At 47.4% G+C, this 20985-nt stretch overlaps 1 protein-coding gene across 4 annotated transcripts in view; it reads right to left on the bottom strand.

The window, feature by feature from the left end:
• The window catches only part of KIRREL3 (kirre like nephrin family adhesion molecule 3), a 546848-nt gene that overhangs the window by 113728 nt on the left and 412135 nt on the right, over window positions 1–20985 (bottom strand). For all 4 annotated transcript variants that reach the window (XM_039254901.1, XM_039254903.1, XM_039254902.1 and 1 more), the window contains exon 2: window positions 11102–11179. In XM_039254901.1, the coding sequence (XP_039110832.1) occupies window positions 11102–11179 (78 nt within the window). The remainder of the gene's footprint in view (window positions 1–11101; window positions 11180–20985) is intronic.

Here is a 20985-nt window from a genome sequence, read left to right as displayed (position 1 = left end):
ATATGGGAGACAGTGGTCAGGGGCCATGGGGGAGAAGTCTACACGGATCCACAACAGGCGCTTGGTCATGGTGATGGAGGGGAGTCACCCACCCTCATCTCCCAAATACACAAAGTGACCTGAGGCAGAGCGGAGCTAAGAAGACCAGGTTAAGAGCTGGATGCCTTAGGTAGATGACTTAATCTTTCTGAGCCTCTGTTTATCCTCAAAACAGAAATAACATACCTACCTTGTGATGTGATGGGGGTTACATGATGTAAGTGTGAAAGTGCCTCCCTGTGTCTTTGCAGATTAGCTCCCCACCCTTCTCCTGACTTCTCAGGGTCCCCCAGTATTAATCAAGTCAGAACAAATGGCTTGCCCCACCTCTCTGCTCTAAGAACATGTCACCTATACACTTCCTTAGCTCTCCCATCACCCTGCCTTCTGCTCTTTTATTATATGCCTGTATCCCCACTGGACTCAAAATTCTCTGAGAGCTATAGCCAACTCTACTGGCGCTCCCCTGCCCTTGTATTGCTGAGGCTTGACCGCTACAGTGCCTAAAGGCTAACTGCTGATCTGCAGTATCTGCAACCTGAGGTCTCTCTTAAGCCAAAGACCACTTGGCTTCACAAAGTGCAGGCCAGAAATGCCAGGGAATTTACAACCCCATCCCAACAGATCACCAGTTACTGACAGGAGCTGGCAGATCCACTCCCCACTGCTTGGGTGGTCCAAACTTGAGGTGTGAATGCCACCTCACTTCTCAGACATCCCATTGGGGGTGGGCTTCAGCCACCCACTATAGCAGCAGGCTTGATGAGGCCGCCTCTGTTGGATGCCCTCCTTTTCCCATGTCGATTCCCTGTCATCCCTCCAGCACTCTCTGGACTTCCCAGATGGACCATTACATGCAAGACCTTGCTTTGGGCCTATTGTTGGCTGAACCCGAGCTAAGATAAGGCATCCTCTCTGTCATTCATCTCCATGTCTCCCACAGCACCCGGCACACAGTAGGTGCCTGAAAAATCTTCTCTGAATCAGACAGAAACGAGCCATAAGAATAGATGCAGGAGGAATCTAGTCCAGTGGGCAGGCCAGGGGGCGGGGCCTGAGGAGCCCATTGCAGAATGGCTCCTCTCTTCCTTTGTTCCTCGAGGTCAGACCCTTTCCTCTGTACCTGCTCTGGCTGACTCTGGTCAAAGCTCTGGGTGCAGAGGACCCCGGCATCCAGCCACCGACCTTCCTCAGTGAGAGGAGAGCAGCTTGCTATAGTGTTTGAGATTTCTTTCATGAATAATGGTTGAGAAGTGCTGTTCTTTAGTATGAAGAATAGTGGTTATTCCTGGCACATTTGACTTGGAGGTGGGGAGTATTACATTGCTCTATTTATCCCACACTCTGTACGCAGTTACTGAAACTGTCACTGTGTCCTATATTCCATAGGCCATTATGTGTATTTCAAACCATTATATAAATGGACTTGATTTGGTACTTTTGAATGTCATTAAACTCCTCCTATACCAGCAACAACACAGTTTCCATAGAAACTAATACATTTGAGAAGGAAGGGCATAGGGAAGAAAGCAGATGGAACCGGGGGGAGAATGCGTCCGTCCGATTATTATTTCCAGAACGCAGGGCCCAGTGATGTGACATGGCCACTCCACGGAGATGGGGCAAGCTTCTTCAGGTTTTTATTGACTCTCCTTTGATAAAAGCCGTGGATAATTCATCTCAGCCTGAACCTGCTCATTCCAGCACACAGCTCTAAAAACTTTATGGCACTGCAGGCCATTAAGCACACTCATTTATTCCGACTCTTTCACCCTGGGGAGAGGGGTGGAGGGAGGGTCTCAGCATTCAGGGATGAAGCTTTTGAAGTTCGTGGAGGATGGAGGGAAGCGGGGCAGAGAGAAGAAAGGAAGCCCCCTCAGGACAGAGTGGGCATAAGGTAAGACCCCAGGATTTTGCCAGTGGCTGTCACCTAAGTCACTTGGTCCCACGGTCATCAATGCAGTTAGATGATAAACTATAGATGGTTAGTGTTGAAGGGGCATTATGTTTAAAGCCCCTTTTGAGAGCCTGGTCGAGAAGGTGCCCATGGCCTTGGTAGACAGCAAATTTTCTGAGTTTGGAGGGATGTAAGGATAGGTTGCAATGGCCTCATAAAAAAAAAGCATGAGGGCACTCCTGGGCACGACTCACTTGGCCCAGACTTTGACTGGATTCCCCTTACCTGCTCCCGGAGTTCCTGTGCATAGCTGGTTATAGCAATTGTGTCACTGTATTTTAATTGCTGTGATATCCTTTGGGGCAGGGACTGTGTCGTACATGCCAACGGCCTACCTAGCACAGTGCGAGGCACCGGTACGTGGCTGGTGGCTATGTGAGCGCATAGCACCACAGTATTCAAAAGTGTTTATATGCATTGGTACTTGACAGGGATACTGACCATCAGAAGAAGGTGTGGACTGGATGACCTTTGATCCCTTCTGGCCAGGAGCACCTTTCATGATACGGTTCTAAACCTGCTCTGACAATGCCTGGGATTTGAATCTAGATTCTTCTGACTCCCGAGCTACAGTGCTTAGCCATCAAGCATGCTAACCACAACGCTAAAAGGAAAAAACCAAAACAAAAGAACCGCAAAAGCAACTTGGTATGAAATATATGCAGTCTCCCCCAATAGAGTGCAAAGTTCCTGAGGACGGAGCTGTGCCAGACCCAGTGCTGGGCTCACAGGGGGCGATGGCCATACTCTCGATGCGTCATGTCTACATCAAAGAACCCACTGCCTTTTCTTTTCTCTTTGCTTCGTCTCTTTCAAAACACAGCCTCAACCCATATTTTGTGGCCAGACTTCCCTGATTGAGCCACTCGACCCTGTTACTCCTTGATTTAAAAGACTTAGCATCGCAAAGAGACAGGAGGACTGTACTTAGGGTCAGAAGCCGGGGCTGGAATCTTGGCTCTATTGCTCATAGGCTGACATACTCGGGGCAAGTCACATGCCTTTCCTGAGTCTGTTTCCTCTTCCTCACGTACTCTGTAATGTGTCTTCTAGGGGTCCCTTGTTCTCAGATCACCTAGTCCCAGCATCTTGGGCAGGGGCAGAGAAGGTTAATTTCCTTGTTCTTCTTTCAATGTCCACTCTGTACAAACACTATGCTAGGGTGCTGGGATGTAATGGAGACCCAACAGAGCCTACAGGTTAAGGGAAGGGTAGGGAAGATAAGTGTTAGTTAAATAATGGCAATAAGAACTTCTATGTACAGGCTGAACTAAGAAGGACCAGTACAGACAAAGGCCCTGTGGCAGATGGAGCATTCCTGTTTGAGTTGCTGAAAGAGGCTGATGCGTCTGCAGTACAGTGTTAAGGTGAAGCCAAAGATAAAGGTAGAGACTGGATCATGTACAGCCTTATAAAACATGCCAAAGATTTTTGATACTTTTCCGAAAAACAATACAAAGCCATTGAAATATTTTCAAGAGGATTGTGACATTATCAGATTTGCATTTTGAAATATTGCTCTGGCTGCAGTGTGGAAGATGAATTGAGAGAGAAGGGGTGGGGGGAATCATGGGCACAAGGAACTGGTTGGAGAGCACTTCCGTAGTCCAGTGAGGAAGAGTGGTGATGGGGACAAGGGCAGTGGTCGTGAGATGGACTCAGGTGGTTGGACTCAACAGACATTTGGGAGGTGACACTTCTAGGTCTTGCTAAGAACTGGATGTAGATATGAGGGAAAATGAAGTTAAATCTTTTTTTAATGTTTATTTATTTTTGAGGGAGAGACACAGATACATGAGTGGGGGAGGGCGTAGAGAGAAGGGAGACACAATCCAAAGCAGGCACTAGGCTCTGAGCTGTCAGCGCAGAGCCCGACACGGGGCTTGAACCCACAGACCACAAGATCATGACCTGAGCTGAAGTCAGATGCTTAACCGGCTGAGCCACCGAGGCACCCAAGGAAACGGAAGTTTAAAAAGGAGCTTGGCAAGGTCTGGGGGCAAGGACCACCCAGCTCACCTTAGATAAGTAGGTTTCCCATTAGGAATGTTGGCTGGAGGCACAGGACCCAGAAAAAGTCTCTGGAATTCTCCATCAGATCACGGAAGGAGAATGGAAATGGTGGGTCCCTTGTTCCAAGATGCCAAGTGAATTAAATAACAATCATAAAGTGCCCTGGAAATCTGCGTCTTGCCATAAATAATAAACAGGGACGTTATACAAATAACCAGTTTTGCAGCCCCAGTGGAAGAAAACACATCAGTAAGAAAAATGAAATAAGAAAAAATGCACCCAAAAGGCCCAACGAACAAAATGACAGTATTAGCCAACATCCTGGGGGCTCTTGCAGGCAGTGAAGGAGTGGTCTCTGGGAATTGTGGGCCCTCAGCACAAGCCCGCCTGCGTGGCTGCAATGGGCAGAGCAGCAGGGGCTCACAGGTCATCAGACTCATTCTCCACTGGATCAGGTACCTGGGCCAGGGTCCTGTTGCCCCTCTGCACTGAAAAAAAAAAAAAAAAAGCAGAATGTCCCATAAGCCTGCTTGACTGCCTCATTGCCACCCAGGGGACAGCTGACACGGGCCTGAATTCACTCTCAGAGGACAGATAGGAAAAAGAAACACAGACCTGCCTTCTGAGGCTGCTGAGCAAAGCCTCCCAGTCAATGTCCTGGTCAACTGGTTCCTTTGGTGACCAGAGCACTTAAAATCACGGGGTGAGTGGTGAGATTAGGGTGTGCACAGCGGGCTGGCAGCCAGGATAGATTCTTTTTTTTGAAGCCTCGCGTTTTAACAAGCTTATAGATCATCGTCTCCAATATTACTCAGTTTCATACATGAGAAGGTTGACAATTTGAATGTTGGGGGACTTGCCCAACGTCACACAGCTGGCTCCTTACGCTTTAGGTGCTTCTTCTACTACACTGATGGGGGCACCTCGTTTTCTTATCAACTCTGTTAAGGGAGAGGCAGGAAACGGGACATTTTAGACGAATTTCTGTGGACTGGGGAACGAGGGTGCAGAAAGGATAGATTCCGAGCCGCCACAGATAGTTCAGAGCTGCTGAAGATGCCTGGGCTCCCGTCCTCCCAGAGCTCCGGCCCCTGCGCACGGGTGAGGCGGGAGGGCGGGCATCGTGGTGCAGGTGTGTTTGCACAGAGTCTGGACTAGGAGGGCTGGCGCTGCCAGGAGCTGCGGGGCACGCATGAGGCCGTAGGGGGCCTCCATCTGAGGGTCCGGCTTTCTCCTTCCTGGGTGCTCGAGCCCCTCCCCAGGGGCCCAGAGGTCTCCAGTGAACAGAAGCTGCCTTTGCTAATCAGTGCATTTGTTTCTTCCTAGGAAGGCGAAAACGACAGCGCTAGGAGGCATTTCTGCTTTCCCTTCACTGAGCTGGGAGAAGCAGCCGGTCGCTGCGGAAGGTCCGGGAAAACGGCCGCCGCTCCAGATGTGCGCCTGAGATCGCGCGCCCGTGGGGAGGAGGGAGAGTCTCCCGCGCAGGCGCACCTTGACCTCAGAAAACTGGCAGGGAGGCCGACACTTTGCTGCCTCCCTTCTCCTCCATTAAACATCCTCTTCCTCGTTTCCCCTTCTAAGGGCTCCTAGGAGCTAATAGAATTTTCTGGTCCCTTAGAAATGATCTTCCCTGGTCTATGTCTCTCACTCCAGACCTTTCTTGACTTCCTCCCACACCACCTGGAGACTTCTGTGTTCTGCCCTCTTTACCCCAAACCACTTTCTCTGTATTTTCAGCTGCTCTGAAAACCAAACCAAGTGAAAGCGTTAGGGGCTTCCCTTCCGTTCATGGGCTGAGCCTCCTCTTTCGGAATTCTAAGAGCACTGGACTGGATGTTGGGAGACCTGGAATGTGGTCCTGGCTCATCCAGCAACTTCCCATTGAGCCGAGGCAAGTCACTCAACGACCCTGGGCTTCCCTCAGTTGGTGGTTGCACTATAACTTCTAGGGTTGTTGAAGTTCTAACACAGAGGAATACCAAGGCAGGCAGTGCCCCTCAGTAGGAACCACGTGAGGGCCTTCTATCCAGCCTAGGAATAATACCAACCCTAGGCAGGCAATGTGCACTGAGAAGGTGAGTGGTTCTGGGCTCTCCAGGAAAACTGGGTAATGGAGAAGAGCCAGGAAAAGGAAAGGGAATACAGGTAGGTGTGGGCTGTGTGTGTGTGTGTGTGTGTGTGTGTGTGTGGGATGAGGAAACAGTGGGAACGGCTCCCTTTGCAAATCTGGTGGACATATCTGTCTAGAGATGCCCTGAGGATGTGGCCCAGCAGTAGATGGGGAGAGGAAGGAGAGCTGGTGCAGAGAGGAGGAACATCACCTGTGGGGGCCTTCCCTTTGCCTACCTGCCTGGGCCCTGGCCTCCAGTAAGGGGCTATTGTGCCAGAACAGGAGGCGCGCTGAGAGGTAAGACTTAGGGAGTTGCTGGAGATGTGGACACTGATTTTCTAGAAAGCTCCAAGTCAGTTTGCTCTGTGCCTAATGGCTCTTTCTCAAGACCCACCTTACGCCAGTGGATGACTTCACACATCCCTCTGTTGTCAGTCAGGGCATTAATTAATTATATAAATTACAATCGACGGACTACTCCTTATGTGCGAGATGCTGGGTGAAGGCCCAGGGGTAGGCAAGGAAAGGAGGGAGCAGCATCTTTGCCTAACTCTTAGATGGGACAGACAGCCTAATCAATAATCCTCAATTAGAGTGAGTGCCATGAAATAAATGAGCCGGTTGCCACGATGGAGCATAATGGTGGGGGAAGAGGGGTATCTAATTTAGGTAAGGCAGTCAGGCAAGATTCCTTTGTGGAGGTGACAGTAACATGGAGAGGTACCTGTGTCTTTTAACTGTGAGCTCCCTGAGGGCAAGGATGATGTGTTACTTACTTTGAAAGCTCCAATGCTTAGACCAGTGTCTGGCATTTATTATGCAAATAGGTATTATTTTTATGGTAGGTATTCAATAAACTTCTGACGAGTAAATAAATGATCTCCTTCCAGCAGTTCCTATTTAAAGCACCATGTACTTAATCACATGAAGACGATTATGTCAAGCGCACCTGATATTCTTACGCCTAATCTGTCTTTATTTCCTCTTCTCTTGTCTGCCCTTCATTGAATTTTGTTTGTGTCCCCATGTGATGCCTCAGATGTGTTGAGTCCAAACAGGAGAGAACACACACACACACACACACACACACACACACACAATTACCCACCAAATGCTGCAGATTCTACCCAAGAAGCTATTAAGCGCTCCCAAATAGAGCAAACCTCTCATTGACTATCACATGCCTCCTTAAACGATCTTTGAATAGTGTTTTCTTTTTATTGCTTTGTGTAGTTTAACAGCACCGATTGCGATTACTCTAGCTTATGATAAACCCCAGATCTATAAAACTCCTGTTCATTCATTATTTTTTCTCTTGCTCCCTCTGAAGCTATTATTATTATTATTTTTTAGAATGTAGCAAGGAGTAGGGGGCGGGAGGAGGAAGAAGGAGATAAAAAGATACCAAATTAACAGGAGACAGATGAAATAGGGGACCACTTCTCCTCTGGTGACAGACACCCTATTAGATAGTGTTAAATGGAACAAGTATGCTTTAAAACAGAACAAGTAGTTCTTTTATTTTTATTCTAAATTGGAAATATTACAATCACCACCTTATCTTTAATGGAAGAAGCAGCTAATTGTTCCAATATCTCACTAATCCCAGCATCTGGGAGAAAATTATTTTTTACTATTTTACCAATTGTTCAATTTATACCTAGGTGTATAGTGCAGTGTGGACAGAGATTTCCGTTTCTTGATCTATGTCATGGCTGCGATTCGAGTTCAATTATTAATATGTGGAAGTTATAATTATTTTGAGTATTGGTACAAGATAATTATATACCATAAAACAGCTCCCCATGCTTGCTGATGCCTTTTCTTATCTGCAGACGTGTTGGAGTTTGGGCATGCGCGTTTTAGAGAGAGGAGAACATGTATAATGTGGCACTTGGGGTAGCAAGACTGGCTGGAGTGGGGAGCAGAGAGGAGCCTTTGCCTCCCCTGCAGTTCCTTTCTCTTCCCGTGCCTCCCACCCTCCAGAGCCAGAGCCAATCCATCTCACGCATCTCTCCTTCTGCCCCACTGTCTCACCCTCCTCGCATCTGGTTTCCTGTTTGTTAGTTGAGATGTGGAACTGATCATATGCGGTGGCTTAGCTTGCTTGCCACCCCTTTTTCTCCTTGTTTACCAAGTGGCAGCAGCAGCAGCAGCTACTGTGTGTGTGAAGCTGTGTATATGTGCATGAATCTCTGTGTTGGGGAAGTTGGGAGGGGTAAGAGCTACAGGCAAAGAGGGAGGCAGGGGTAGGGAGTCAGCTGCTCTGTTATCCATTGGCTATTGCTAATGCATCTGATCCCTCCCTCTTTCTCAATACCTTGCTTTATTCCCCATTAATCTTCACAAGGGGGAGGATTTTGGCAGGGGTAAGGTACCTGGGATTGCTCATTCTTAATCAAGTCGACCATAACCAGGTGACAGGAATAACACATTTGTGTGGACTGTATGTGTTTGGAGAAGGGGCCCAGAGAGAATAGGCATTGGTTTGGTATCTTCCCATTTTAACAAGAAAGAACTCTTTAAAATGGCAGCTTCAGGGAACCAAGGTTGCTCAGTTGGTTAAGCATCCAACTCTTGATTTTGGCTCAGGTCATGACCTCACAGTTTGTGGATTCAAGCCCCGTGTTGGGCTCTGCTCTGACACTGTGGAGCCTGCTTGGGATTCTTTCTCTTTCTGTCTTCCCCTCCCCTGCTCATGCTTTGTTTATTTCTCTCAAAATAAACAAATAAACATGACAAAATTAAAAAATATGCCATCTTAGCTTAGTTGTTGCAGACAGCAAAGCTAACTGTTCTCAGAAGTAATCAGACCCTGGTCTTGTTTCCAAGTCCTTCTGTAGTGCCCCCTGACTCCGTTCCTTCCCTTTTTAATTAAACAACATCTACTCTCTACTTAATATTAAATTTTACCTATCATTTTTAAAAACCCTGGCTCATAGTATTACCATTATACCCTTCTGCTATGGCAGATGCATTCAGACCCCTTGCTATGTAATGAATTGTGTTCCCCCTGCCATTTCTTGGTTAAAGCCTCTAACCTCCAATATAACTATATTTGAAGATAGGGCCTTTCACAAGTAATTAAGGTTAAGTAAGGTCATAAGGGTGGAACCCTGATTGGACAGGATTAATGTCCTTATAAGAAGAGACATCAGAGAGCTTTCTCTCTTTCTCTCTCTCTCTCTCTCTCTCTCTCTCTCTCTCTCTCTCTCACTGCCACAGCGAGGACACAGTGAGGAGGTGGCCTTCTGCAAGCCAGCCAGAGAGCTCTCACCAGAACCTGACCCTGCTGGCACCTGATCTTGGACTTTCAGCATCCAGAACTGTGAGGAAGTAAATTACTGTTGTTAAAGCCATCCAGTCTGTGGTTTGTCGTTATGGCAGCCTGATCTGACGAATATACCCCTCCCTTGCAGGGGGTGTCAAATTGTGTTCATCAGCCTTGTGATATGGTTCTTTTTAGGCACCAGGATTGGGAGTCACTATCCTTCTGCTGGGGTCAGACACTTGGAGCTTGAGGTTTCTAATCCAGCCTAGCTCCTGACTTTTTGGCTTCCCCAATCCCCGTGAACCTCATTTTTAGCTTCTCTAATGAGCATTGCCAGCAAGAGAATGCGTCTATTCAGCACTATGGACAGAGGCACCCTGTCAGTTTCCACAAATTAGAAGTTACTGCCTCTCACTCTCATAAAGGTGGTGTTGGGAAAGGAGGAGATAGACTGAGCAAGAGACAAATCAGGGAGGAAGACCACCTGGCAGGATGCAGACAATGCAACTTCTAACCCTGGCTAGACTCAGCCTACAAACGAGAAGTGCCTTCTTGGTGCTGCTGCTGCCTTCTTACACAGGCAGGCTGCAAAACACAGAAGGGGATCCTCCTTGTATTCAATTGTGCTGGCTTAACTCTTGTCAAATTGTCACCATGATGGGTGCTGGCAACAAACCTATAGCTGGCAAGGTATTAGACCGGGGAGCCCATGGTGGTGTGGGTGTCATGAACTGTGGTTGGGAGAAGAACCAGCCGAGGAGCATGGGAAGAGGGCATCAGAACCTTGGTATACCTTTGGAGATAGAGATGGTACAGGTGAGCTGCCTCTTCTATGCCTGGGATGGGAATGAGGCTATAGGGGCTCTGAGCCTTGGGAAGGGAGGGGCCCAGCTCATGGCAAGCTGGCTGGTGGAGAGCCAGGGCTTCATTTGTCTGACTTTAATGAATAAATGGCATCCCCAGCCATTGTTTATCTACTTTTGAATCCTGACAAACAGTCTGTGGCAACTGATGGAGAGCGTTATTAGCTGCACGGAGACAGATGGCTGGGGATGAGGGGACTGGCTCTTTATTATAGCAGGCCCACAAGTGACAGCCCCCCTTTTACTTCCCAGGCTCCACATCAATGTCAATACCTTCCTATAGCCTTCTGTGACCCAGTCAAGCCCTAGAGGAAAGACCCAGAGCAAAAGGAAGGCAGAATGACCCATGAGTAAGAGGAAGAGGTAGGACCAGTGGAGTTCGAAAAGACAGAAGATTTCCAATTGTAAGTTCTTTGAAAAGAAAAGCTCTCCCTTATTCTTTAGTATTTTCCCAGTGCCCTGTGAGGTGCTGTTTATTCAGCAGGCAGTCAAAAAATGTGAATGTTTGAGGAGAAAGGTAGAGAGGTCTGGATTTAAAAAGATAATAGAAGCAGATTTAATTGTGCTTGATGAGTGGTTGGGGAACAAAGGTGGGGAAGAGAGAGGAAGACAAGTAGAGGGCACAAAGGGAGTAGGGAAGATAGGAGAAGGAAATGTGTTTACCAATCAGCATGCTCTGTTTTAGGCATTAGCTACTCTTCCCCACATTGCTATATAAATAGCTTCATGGAAATCCAACTGCTCTGCCCACTGACCCAGGTTCTTTTTCCTGGTACCATAGCTTCAGGGCAGCTGCAGGATTCCACCCTCCACATTACCCCCAAGAGTGTGGACAGGTTCTCACTGACCTTCATTCATTCTCCGAAACTTGTCCTTGGCCATGTAGCCCAGCACCAGACAGCATCCTCTCTTCTGGAGGCCCAGCTCTGGAAGAAAAGCACAGGTGAGTGAGCTAGGAATGGATCAGGTGTCACCAAAGGCCCCTTTGCAGGGGATATGAATCTGCTGCTCTTATAAATAGGACCACTTATTTAACATGTATGTAGCACTTGCTATGATCCAGGCATCATTTTAAGCCAATAATTCCTCGTTCGATTTGCACAGTAACCTTCTGAGGCACATACCATCATCTTATAGCATCCTCATTTACAGATGTATTAAGTAGACCAGTCTTAAATGGAAGAGCCAGTTGGTGGCAAAACCAGGAGTTTGAATCTAGGCAATATGGCTCCAGAGTCCACACTGGTTACCACTACTCCACAGGTTAATGAGGCTCTATATATCCCAGGCTTGGGGCCTATACCTAGATCATGCTGTGACTGTCGTCAGGCCTGCCAAAGAAGAGGCAGGGCCCAGCTAGTGGTGTCCAGGAGGGAGTAATGCAATCAGACACAGTGGGTGATTCAGGGGAATGGCGAAGTGGTTGGGTGAATTTGGGGGAAGACGCAGGAGTTGAAGTCAGGGTAGCGGTGGAGGTAGAGGAGACTACCTTTTGGGAGAGAGTGAGTTTCTGGGTCTGAGGATTCCTATATTCAGGCACAATGCAGGGCCATCCTCACGTACTTATGAGGTGTGGACTCAAGTGTGGAACACAGGGATTGGGATGGCTAAGAGACACAAGACATAGATTCTGGTCCCACAAGACTTTGACACAACAGAAAAACAAGGCAGACAATGATTCCAGGTAGCAAATGCAGACTTTTTTATTTTTCTTATTTTTTTTGGCACGGCATTTGGTAACTGGGTGGCCATTGTGTGTGGGTGTTGGACTAGAGTACATCTGCTTCACAAGAAAGCAAGATTTCCCCTCTGGTATTTATCCTTTAATCCTGATTTGTCTTAAGCGCTTTATGGGTTTTGAAGCAATTCTACACCAAATTCCTCTTCTGATCCTTCCCAGCACCCCATGAGGTGAGCAGATAGGTTATTGCTCTTCATACTATGCAGATGGGAAACCCAAAGTTCAAAGATGCCAAATGATTTCTGAGGATTATTTTAGACTCCCTGCTCCCACCTCTTTGCTTAGACCTCATACAAATGGGGCGGCTGCCATAAACTTGGTGAATGGACAAGGGGTATGATTTCTGAAAGAGGAATGTGGTTGCACCCCCTCCCAGGGCTTGCCAGACTTTCTGGGTACCCAGGGATTACCTCCATCAGTGTCTCAGGGAAGGTGGATCCCACTGAGTGCTGCATTACAGCAACTTCTCCTGGGACATTGGGTGTTTCTCTGAGCCCTGGGTGGTTAGCATCTAGGCTGTTAGAGCTTGGACAGGGTGGGCTCATTTCTCCCCCCTACCTTTCTACCACCTCTTGTCACCCAGGTCTACCCTCCATGGATTGCAGGATGAAAGGGCCCATGAGAGACAGATAAGTCAAGCTTAGGGGCTCTTTCCCTAGAGAAAAACAAAGCATGGCGTTTGGTGGCAGAATGCCATGGCCCAGGGAGGTTGCTGGCTTTGATCTCCTGATTCTTTAAAGGGGTTTATTAACTATCAGTAAAGAGCAGAGAAGCAGATTTGAGCGTGCCTTTTCCAAAGGCGCTCACTTCTCTTCCGTCCCCTCCACGAACATGCTCTTCTGAAGGCACGGCCAAGCCAACCTCACTTCAAACTGCTTTACATCTCAGGCGCCCAAATTGACGATGTTAAGTTCCCTCATCCAAGGCCTTGGCCCTTTCTTCAAGGGCTCCTGCTCTGTCGAGGGCCCTGTGGATCAAAGCCCCTTTGATGTTTACTTACTATATTTGTGGATTCTTTCTAACAACCACCTTCAAGAGGCAGGAATGCAGTCTGCCAGGAGGGGGCCAGCGGACATACAAGCTGTGAGGAGGCTCTCAGCTCTTGCGAACAATAGCCTCTTGCCTGAGACTCTGAGACTGTATAGAAGCCTCAACGTGCTGACGACAGGCAGAGTTAACCAGCCCATTATAATTGCACGAGCATTGTTCATCACCAGAATGATAAAACTGCTGACGGTTCTTATTATATTTTCCATTGACTTCTTATGCCCATCTAAAGCACATCAGCAGTGGCTCCTAATGAGAAAAGGGGCTGGGGGTCCTGCATGGAGCCCAGGGAAGCATGGAGGAGAGGGGGCAGAAGATACTGGATGGATTTAGGCCAACATTCCTGTTGGTCTTGCTGGACCATCTCCTAAGCTCTCGGGGAAATGGAGCAGGCATAATTCTCTTAAAGATTTAGCGAGTGTGGGAGACCTGTTGAATCCAGATCATCTGTGTTGGCTGCCTCTGCCACCCCAGTTCAGCCCATCATTGCCCCCAGGGTGACTGCCTGAGGAAAGAGGCCACATGGATGGTTATTATAAGTAAGAGTCTCACTGACCATGTTTGATTTTTGCAAATGAGCAGGAAAAGAATTTTTTAAAAACCCGATTAATAAAAGAAATGGAGGGTGAGGCAATTTCTCAATGTATTTGGCTCATTTAATTTGACACGTGTGGGTTAGTCTTAATTATTTAGGCAGCTATATTACAAGGCGCTAATAAGCACACTGCAGAAATGTATTAAGTGAGAGGGCTCTCCGACTGAGTCCTCACTGAGAAGTGGGGAGAAGCCACTGGGATCTTTGCAAGAACGAGCAGGTTGGAGAATTAGTGAAGTGAGAATTAGATAGCTACCCACGTATGAAAACTTGGGATATTCTTCGGGGAGATTTGCAGGGCTAAATTAGAGGTCACTGGGTCCACATGAGGAAGTAGGGCTGAGGTGGGGGAGGTGAGGAGAATGTGGAAATCCAAGAGGGGAGGAAGTGTGTTGTCAAAAGCACTGAGCAGAGAGAGGGCTGGGTAGGACAGGGAGGGGGGTGTGGTGGTGGCAGCAGAACGTAACCACTTTGTCTTGGAGAAACTCTACCCTGCCAAACAAATCAGGCTCCTCTTAGGGGAAAAATGAGGGAATGTGACACAAAGAATCTTTCACTTTGTGAGCTAGACCAACCACTAGATTGCCACTTTCCTTGTCACACAGTGCTGGGATTCTACAATGGGAATCAGATCACAGATGCCCATTTTAACAGCAAGATGTCAGGGTCTTCTCCATGCAGACCTTGGGGCAGCAGCCTTTGGTTGAGCACTTATCAGTACAGAACCACCAGATGTACCGAAGGCGGCCATGGAAAATGATTAATATGAATCAAGTCATCTTGGCTTAAAAGGAAAGTTGACAGCAAAGAAATCCAGGGTCACCTGCAGATGCATTGGGGAGGGCACTGTCTGAGAAAAGCAAAGGCTTAAGAAATACTACTATGCAAGGAAGCTTTTATGGGGAAAGGGCATGTTTCTCGGGAAGAAGGGAATGGACCCCAGGAACTCCTGGACTGTGAGCAACAGAAGGGTCAGGATTGTGCCATTTTCAGCTCTGAGCCCCTAGTCCCGAATACAGTGCCTGGCACATGGCAGGAGCTCAGGAAAAATCTGTAGATTCAATGAAAGTGCCAACTAAATACTATTGGGCAGTGACCTGCTTTCCCCTACCCAGGTCAGAATCAACCCAGGTGGGCTGAAACTTAGCACAATGGAGTAAGTTAGGTGAGGGTCGTTGCCAAGTGAATAGAAGTTGTAAATTCATTGGAAGAGAAGTCTAGGAAATGGAGATTTCCTCTGGGAGGAATAAAAAGGGCTGACTTTGTAAATGGAATCATTTTCCTTCAGTTGCACAAGGTGAAGATGGGACTATTTCTAGCCATAGGATTTCTTTATTCTTAGTAGTAATAACAATGATACAGTGCTATTACTTCACATTTGCGGGACCCTTATTTTTACATGATGCTGTCACATTCACTACCTTATTAGATGCTCACAGGAGCTCTGTGAAGTAGGTGAGGAAGAAGGGTCTATTTCCTCCATTTTTTTGGTTTCAGAGACTGAGGTTCAGAGAAGTAAAAGGGCAGTTCAAGGGCAAAGCACTAGCTGATAATAGTGCTCAGGTTAGAATCTGGGTCTGATTTATAGCTTTCTCAGGGTCCAGTCTGGGATCCCAGGGCTGCAGAGGCTGTGAATCAAGACATACCAGACAACTGAGAACAGAGGTTGGTGGTCCTTGCTGGGACAGTTATAGGTTGAACTATGTCTCTTCCCTGCCCATCCCCTCTCCCCCTCATTCACATGTGGAATGTGTATTCACCACAGAATGTGACTTTATTTGAAGATAAGGTCTTGACAGAGATAATCAAGTTAAAATGGTCATTAGAGGGGCCCTAAGCCAATGCCCCTGTTGTCCTCATAAAAAGGGGACATTTGGAGACAGACTCACATACAGGGAGAACACCATATGAACACGAAGACAGCCATCTACAAGCCAAGAGAAACGCCTGGAGCAGATTCTTCTCTCACAGACCTCTGAAGGAACCGACAGGCCAGACTTGCATCTTATAAAGACCATTTTGGCACTGGTGCACAGGACGGATAGGAAGGGGGAGGGCCCAGACAAGAGAGCGCTGTTGTTCGACTATCGCAGTACTCCTGGTGAGAGATGATGGGTTGACATCTGCTCTCTCTCACTGCTCTCTGAAGTCAGCCTGAGATTAGAAAGCAAGTGAAAGGACCCTGAGGTTTCTCAGGGAGACATTCAGAGCCTCTCCATCCCTGCCACCTTGACACAGGAGAGCAGTGGAGGGGCTGAAAATAGCTCACCAGATGGTTCCTGAGACCATATGGAGAAGGCGTCAGCTGGACCTGGCTAGAGTCACAGGGAGGCCATGTGTGCTTCGAAACTCTCTGTGCTAGCTGGAGTCATGCTCTAGCACTCCAGAGGGAGCAATGCTCAGGGCTTCTCTGCACTGTAAAAAATGTGGGTACTGATTGTAAGACCCTCTGCACATGGTTAATATGAAAATCAGATGCATTTGGTAAAGGTGCCTAGAATGAAGTAGCTGATAAGGGCGAGCTCAATAAACAGAAGTGAAATATCAGATTCGGGGTTAGGGACCATTAAATTCTAACCCTCCTTTACAGTTATTTCATTCTTTACAGGTATGAAAGGGGAGACTCATCCAAGGTGATATAATAAACTTTGGGGTGGTATTCTTCGGAGGCTAGTGTGGTAGCTACAAGTTTAGGGACTAGAAAAGGAAACAAGTCAGGAAGCCCAGCCAGGTGGGTGCAGTAGGTGAGGCTGAGGATGGAGAGAACATAGTGAATCTGGAAGACATTCTGGGAAGAGACAATGAGCTGAGTGCCCGAGTGGCTCAAGCAGAAGGGGGCAGATGACTACAGTGGCTTTAGTTGGGCAGATTGGGGGAAGAGAGGTGTCTGTATCAGAAGTAACTGACAAAGAAAGCCACTTCGTCCATGGGAGGTGAGGGGGATAATGGTGCATTTTTGGATTTCTTGTGTGTGACGTGATACAGTTCCCGAGTAAAGTGGTCCTGGATGATTACATAAGCAGGAGTTTAGCTCTGAAGAAATACATTTTTTAAAATTTATTTATTTATTTTAAGAGAGAGAGTGAGAGAGAGAGAGAGCGCAAGTGGGAGAGGGGGAGAGAGAGAGGGAGAGAATCCCAGGCAGACTCCACCCTGACAGTGCAGAGCCTAATGTGTGGCTGGAACTCATGAACCATGAGATCATGACCTAAGCCAAAGTCAGATGCTTATAACCAACTGAGCCACCCAGGCACCCCTGAAGGAATACATTTTTAATCAGCTTTACTGACCTCAGAGAGCAGATGTCTTGGTCTGTAGATCAAGTTATTACATAATGAATTACATAAAAAGCAACAGGATAATGTGGGTAGACTACTACAAGTGTTAGTACCAGCCCGGCACAACCAGCACATATTTATAAAGTGTGACAGGTATGATATCCTGTCCACAGACACTCAGAGAGAGGTTTCTAGGTACACCATGTGCAAGACAAAAACATGTAAAGCAAGCTTCCCTTCCACATTGAGATGATAATCCAGTTGACTATGTAAGGCATATATACTTGTGAAAAGGTGAACAAAAATCAAACGCAGTAGATCAGCAACACAAAGTGTCATTAGCAGCATGTGAGTTATTTCCACGTTAATGGCAACAGCTGCTGCAGGAGCCCCAAGGAGGAAAAGGAGCTGCAGGTCATGGGGTGGCTCTCACCAAGGGCCCTGAAGTCGAGATTGTACGGGGGACACCCTTGGTGGGCATCCATACTGATGGCCTGACTCATCAAAAGTCTGTCTTGCTTGGATGCCTGGCTGATCACAGGATGCCGGAGCCTCATGTTTGGGAAGTTCTCACCTTGATTCTGCTAAGCTCTTGCTTTCTGCTTCAGTTCTGCCTCACCCTGGTTTCAGCATTTTTACTCACATCCCAGGCAATAATGATGCCCATAAATCATGCATATATCACAGTTTTCTGATCAACCTCTATAGTAAAGAATTCTGAAGAGAGGAATAGCAAAGGTTTATTAATCCTGACTAGTGTCTGCCTCTGGCCCTCCAGGACAAGTAATAAATGTTTAATAGCCCAATAATACCTGTTTCATAATTTTTGACTCTCATTGTTGCTAACTCTAAGTTTATTAAAGAACTATAAACTTTACATTGTTGTAAAGATGTAATTGCTGTTTCATTACCTATTTAATATGAGTTAATTATATTAGAACCAAGTTTTTCCCCATTCATATTAGGTATCAATTAGTTGTTTTAAGCTATTGATTTCTATTTAATTAACTGTGCTATTACATACCAATTAAATTCTTGTAAGAGAAACCTGAAACAGCTACAGTCTTAACTTCTTAAAATAATAAATTACATGAGAAGCTCAAGTGGCGTTACCTTCTTTCAAGAAGGGTCAGCAATCACTGAGATCATTCCCAAGGGTTTTTGTGACCCATCAGCTCATCCCTCCAGTGAGCAGGGCTCCCTCTGAAATCTGATGGTAAAAGTTGATAAACTTGGATAAACTTGAGCTTCAAATGCAGCAATGATAAGAAGTAACACGGGGGAAGACTTTTGCCAGCCTCTGGCCTCCTTAGCTGCCTCAGCCAGTCCTTACTGGCCCTATCTACAGGGTGGCCAAGCCAGGCACTCTTTCAGTGACTTCTCACTAACAGCTTTGGGGTCCATGATTGCCTATGTTGCCACTGGCCCCAGACCCTGCATGCCTGCAGGAAGTCTGCTGCTCATGTGGTCATCACTCCTCTCTGGCTTCCCTAAATTCCTGCTCCATTGGCCTGATTCTACATTGTGGTCAAGATAAATCAGGCATTTACTAGGTGGCAATGGGTGTTTTACTTTTCTCATCTTGTTTCCCCTTCACACTGACCTTATAAAGATAGGTGTTACTATTCTTGTCTTTATTTATAAAAAAATGGACATTTTAGAGGGGTAAGGAGTTGCCTAGGGTCCCTCAGTTATCAAGTGTCAAAGCTTGAGTCCACCTGTCTGCCTGACTTCGTGCCTGGTGCACCCTGCCATGCTCTGAGTCTCTGCCTACCGGGCTGCTCTCTGAGACCTTGCCTGACTCTTGTCATCTTTCTTTTCATGGAAGGTTGGGCTTATCTTCTACCCTCTGATACTGCCTGGAGTCTTTCTCCCAACTAATTAATTGCTTGGAATTCCAACATGGCCACCAATTGACTGAGAATGTAGCCTTCCTCTGGGCCACTGGTGTATCAATGTAGGCCCCACGGTTGGCAGACTCTCCTGCACTCCTCTACACCCTGGAATTGGGACACAGGCTACCTTACCCCCTGGGGGCTGGACACAGCCCAGTCTTCCCCCTCTCCACTGGCTGGTATCACCAAGCGCTCCCCCATCGGGGGCCAAGCTCACTTTTTCATCATCACAATTAAAGTTGCCATTTATAAGGGGCACCAGGGTGGCTCAGTTGGTTGAGCCTCTGACTTTGGCTCAGGTCATGGTCACATGGTTCATGAGTTCAAGCCCCACATCTGGCTTGCTTCCTGCTGTCAGAGCCTGCTTCAGGTCCTCTTTTCCCCTCTCTCTGTCCCTCCCTTACTCTTTTTCTCTCCCTCAAAAATAAATAAACATTAAAAAAAACAGTTGCAATTTACTGATTGTTTATGGTTTATTCATCTCTGTATTAGGTACTTTGTATGCACTATCTTCTTCAATCATAAAAATTCTATAAGTACTATTATTATTCCTATCTGATAGAATGGGAAATTGATAATCCCAAAGATTCAATAACTCACTCAGGGTCATACAGCTAGTAAGTGCTGAAGCCAGTAAACCTGATTATGAGTGAGGTTCTTTGGACAACTGGTATAATACCTTTGTGAGAGGTGCAGGGGATAGGGGAGAGTTTAATAATACTGGTTGAGGAATTTTATGGAAACAGTTTCATCACATGTACAAGATTACCTCAGCCATCTCTGGTTTAAGATGTCTGATCCCAGGGGGTTAACTGCTCTGTGAGGAAATATGACAGAGAAACAGGATCATGAAGGCCATTCCTCCCCCATGGCCTGTCATCATTCTGCTTATCCTGTGAGGAACAGGGAGTGCTGAAGGCCATATGCCTGCAAGGCTTTTAGACTTTTCCTGAGAGAAAGTTGGAAGTTGGTGAGTAATGTCTGAATGGGACCAGATGCTTCACAGCTGTGTGCCCTGTCCCTGGGGAGGCTCAGCCTGGTACAGCCAGTCAATCACAGCTAGGAGGCCAGGCAGAAAGAGGGTGTCTCTTTTCTCTTTTTTCTTTTAGGACCAAACGAATCCCTAAAGGACTAAGACCTAGAGCCATGAGGAAGACTCCAAAGTCCTCCCCACACCCCCACCCCATTCCGTGGACTTGAGGTCCAGATCTTTGGGAAGGCAGAGGCCCAATAAGAGGCTATGAATATAAACTTAATGTATGGATTTAATCTTCACACAGATTCCTGGAGATATGGATTATCAGCCCCATTGCATAGGTGGGGCTCAGGGAAGTTGGGTAATTTACCTGAAGTCATATAGCTGGGAAGTGGAGGAGCCAAAATCTAGGCCCATTTGATCCCTGAGCCCAGGTTGTGCCATTCTGCTGGGATATAGTCTGGATGCTGAGCCCAGGTGGCCAGTAGAGGCCCCAGTGGGAAAAAGGGGACCATGTGCGCTCAGAGGGTGTGGGCCAACGGAGTCATGGGCATTGCGGCCAGGTGGTCAGGGGGCACTGAGAAGTCCTTGTGGGAGCCAAGCCCCTGGAGAGTCCATGACTGGAGAAGGACGGATTGCCTCCCTGGGAGACAGGGAGGTGGGGGCAGGGTGGGGAAGCATGGAGAGCAGTGGCTGTTTAGTTATGTGCTTGCAAACCTCTTTGTCACCCACTTATGGCTGCAATAAAATCATAAAAGCTGAGGATTAACCAAAAAAGTCCCATAAGGGCCACAAGCTGGCCTTTAAGAATTTATCAGTGGAGTCAGATAAGAATGGCCAGCCTCTGCCCTCAAGGCCTCTGCTGAATAGGGTGGGGGTGAACGGAGACGTCTGCTCTCACCTGGCACAAGGGAAGTGGCAGCAGAAGGAAACAGTGTCCTGGGAGTTGGGGAGGCGGTGTACAGAGTGTAGGGCCATCCAATCTGGCAGCCCCTCCACCGTAGATGATGAAGGTAGCTGGGATGGTATGCAACACAGAGAGAGAGACAGAGAGACAGAGAGAGCGGAGGCAGATGGTCACCTATTTAGGGTCCTAGGACACAAGGGGGCTAGCTAAGCCTCAGTGGCTAAAGGATGCCCCCTCCACTTTCTGGGTAGACAGCTATACAAGAGGGAGGGCAGGTGATGGCTTCCTTTTGT

Source organism: Hyaena hyaena, unplaced genomic scaffold, assembly GCF_003009895.1.
Source record: "Hyaena hyaena isolate Hyena2069 unplaced genomic scaffold, ASM300989v1 scaffold_500, whole genome shotgun sequence".
Taxonomy (NCBI): Eukaryota; Metazoa; Chordata; class Mammalia; order Carnivora; family Hyaenidae; genus Hyaena; species Hyaena hyaena.
Note: the sequence above shows the minus strand (reverse complement) of the source record. Positions and strands in the feature narration are given on the sequence as shown.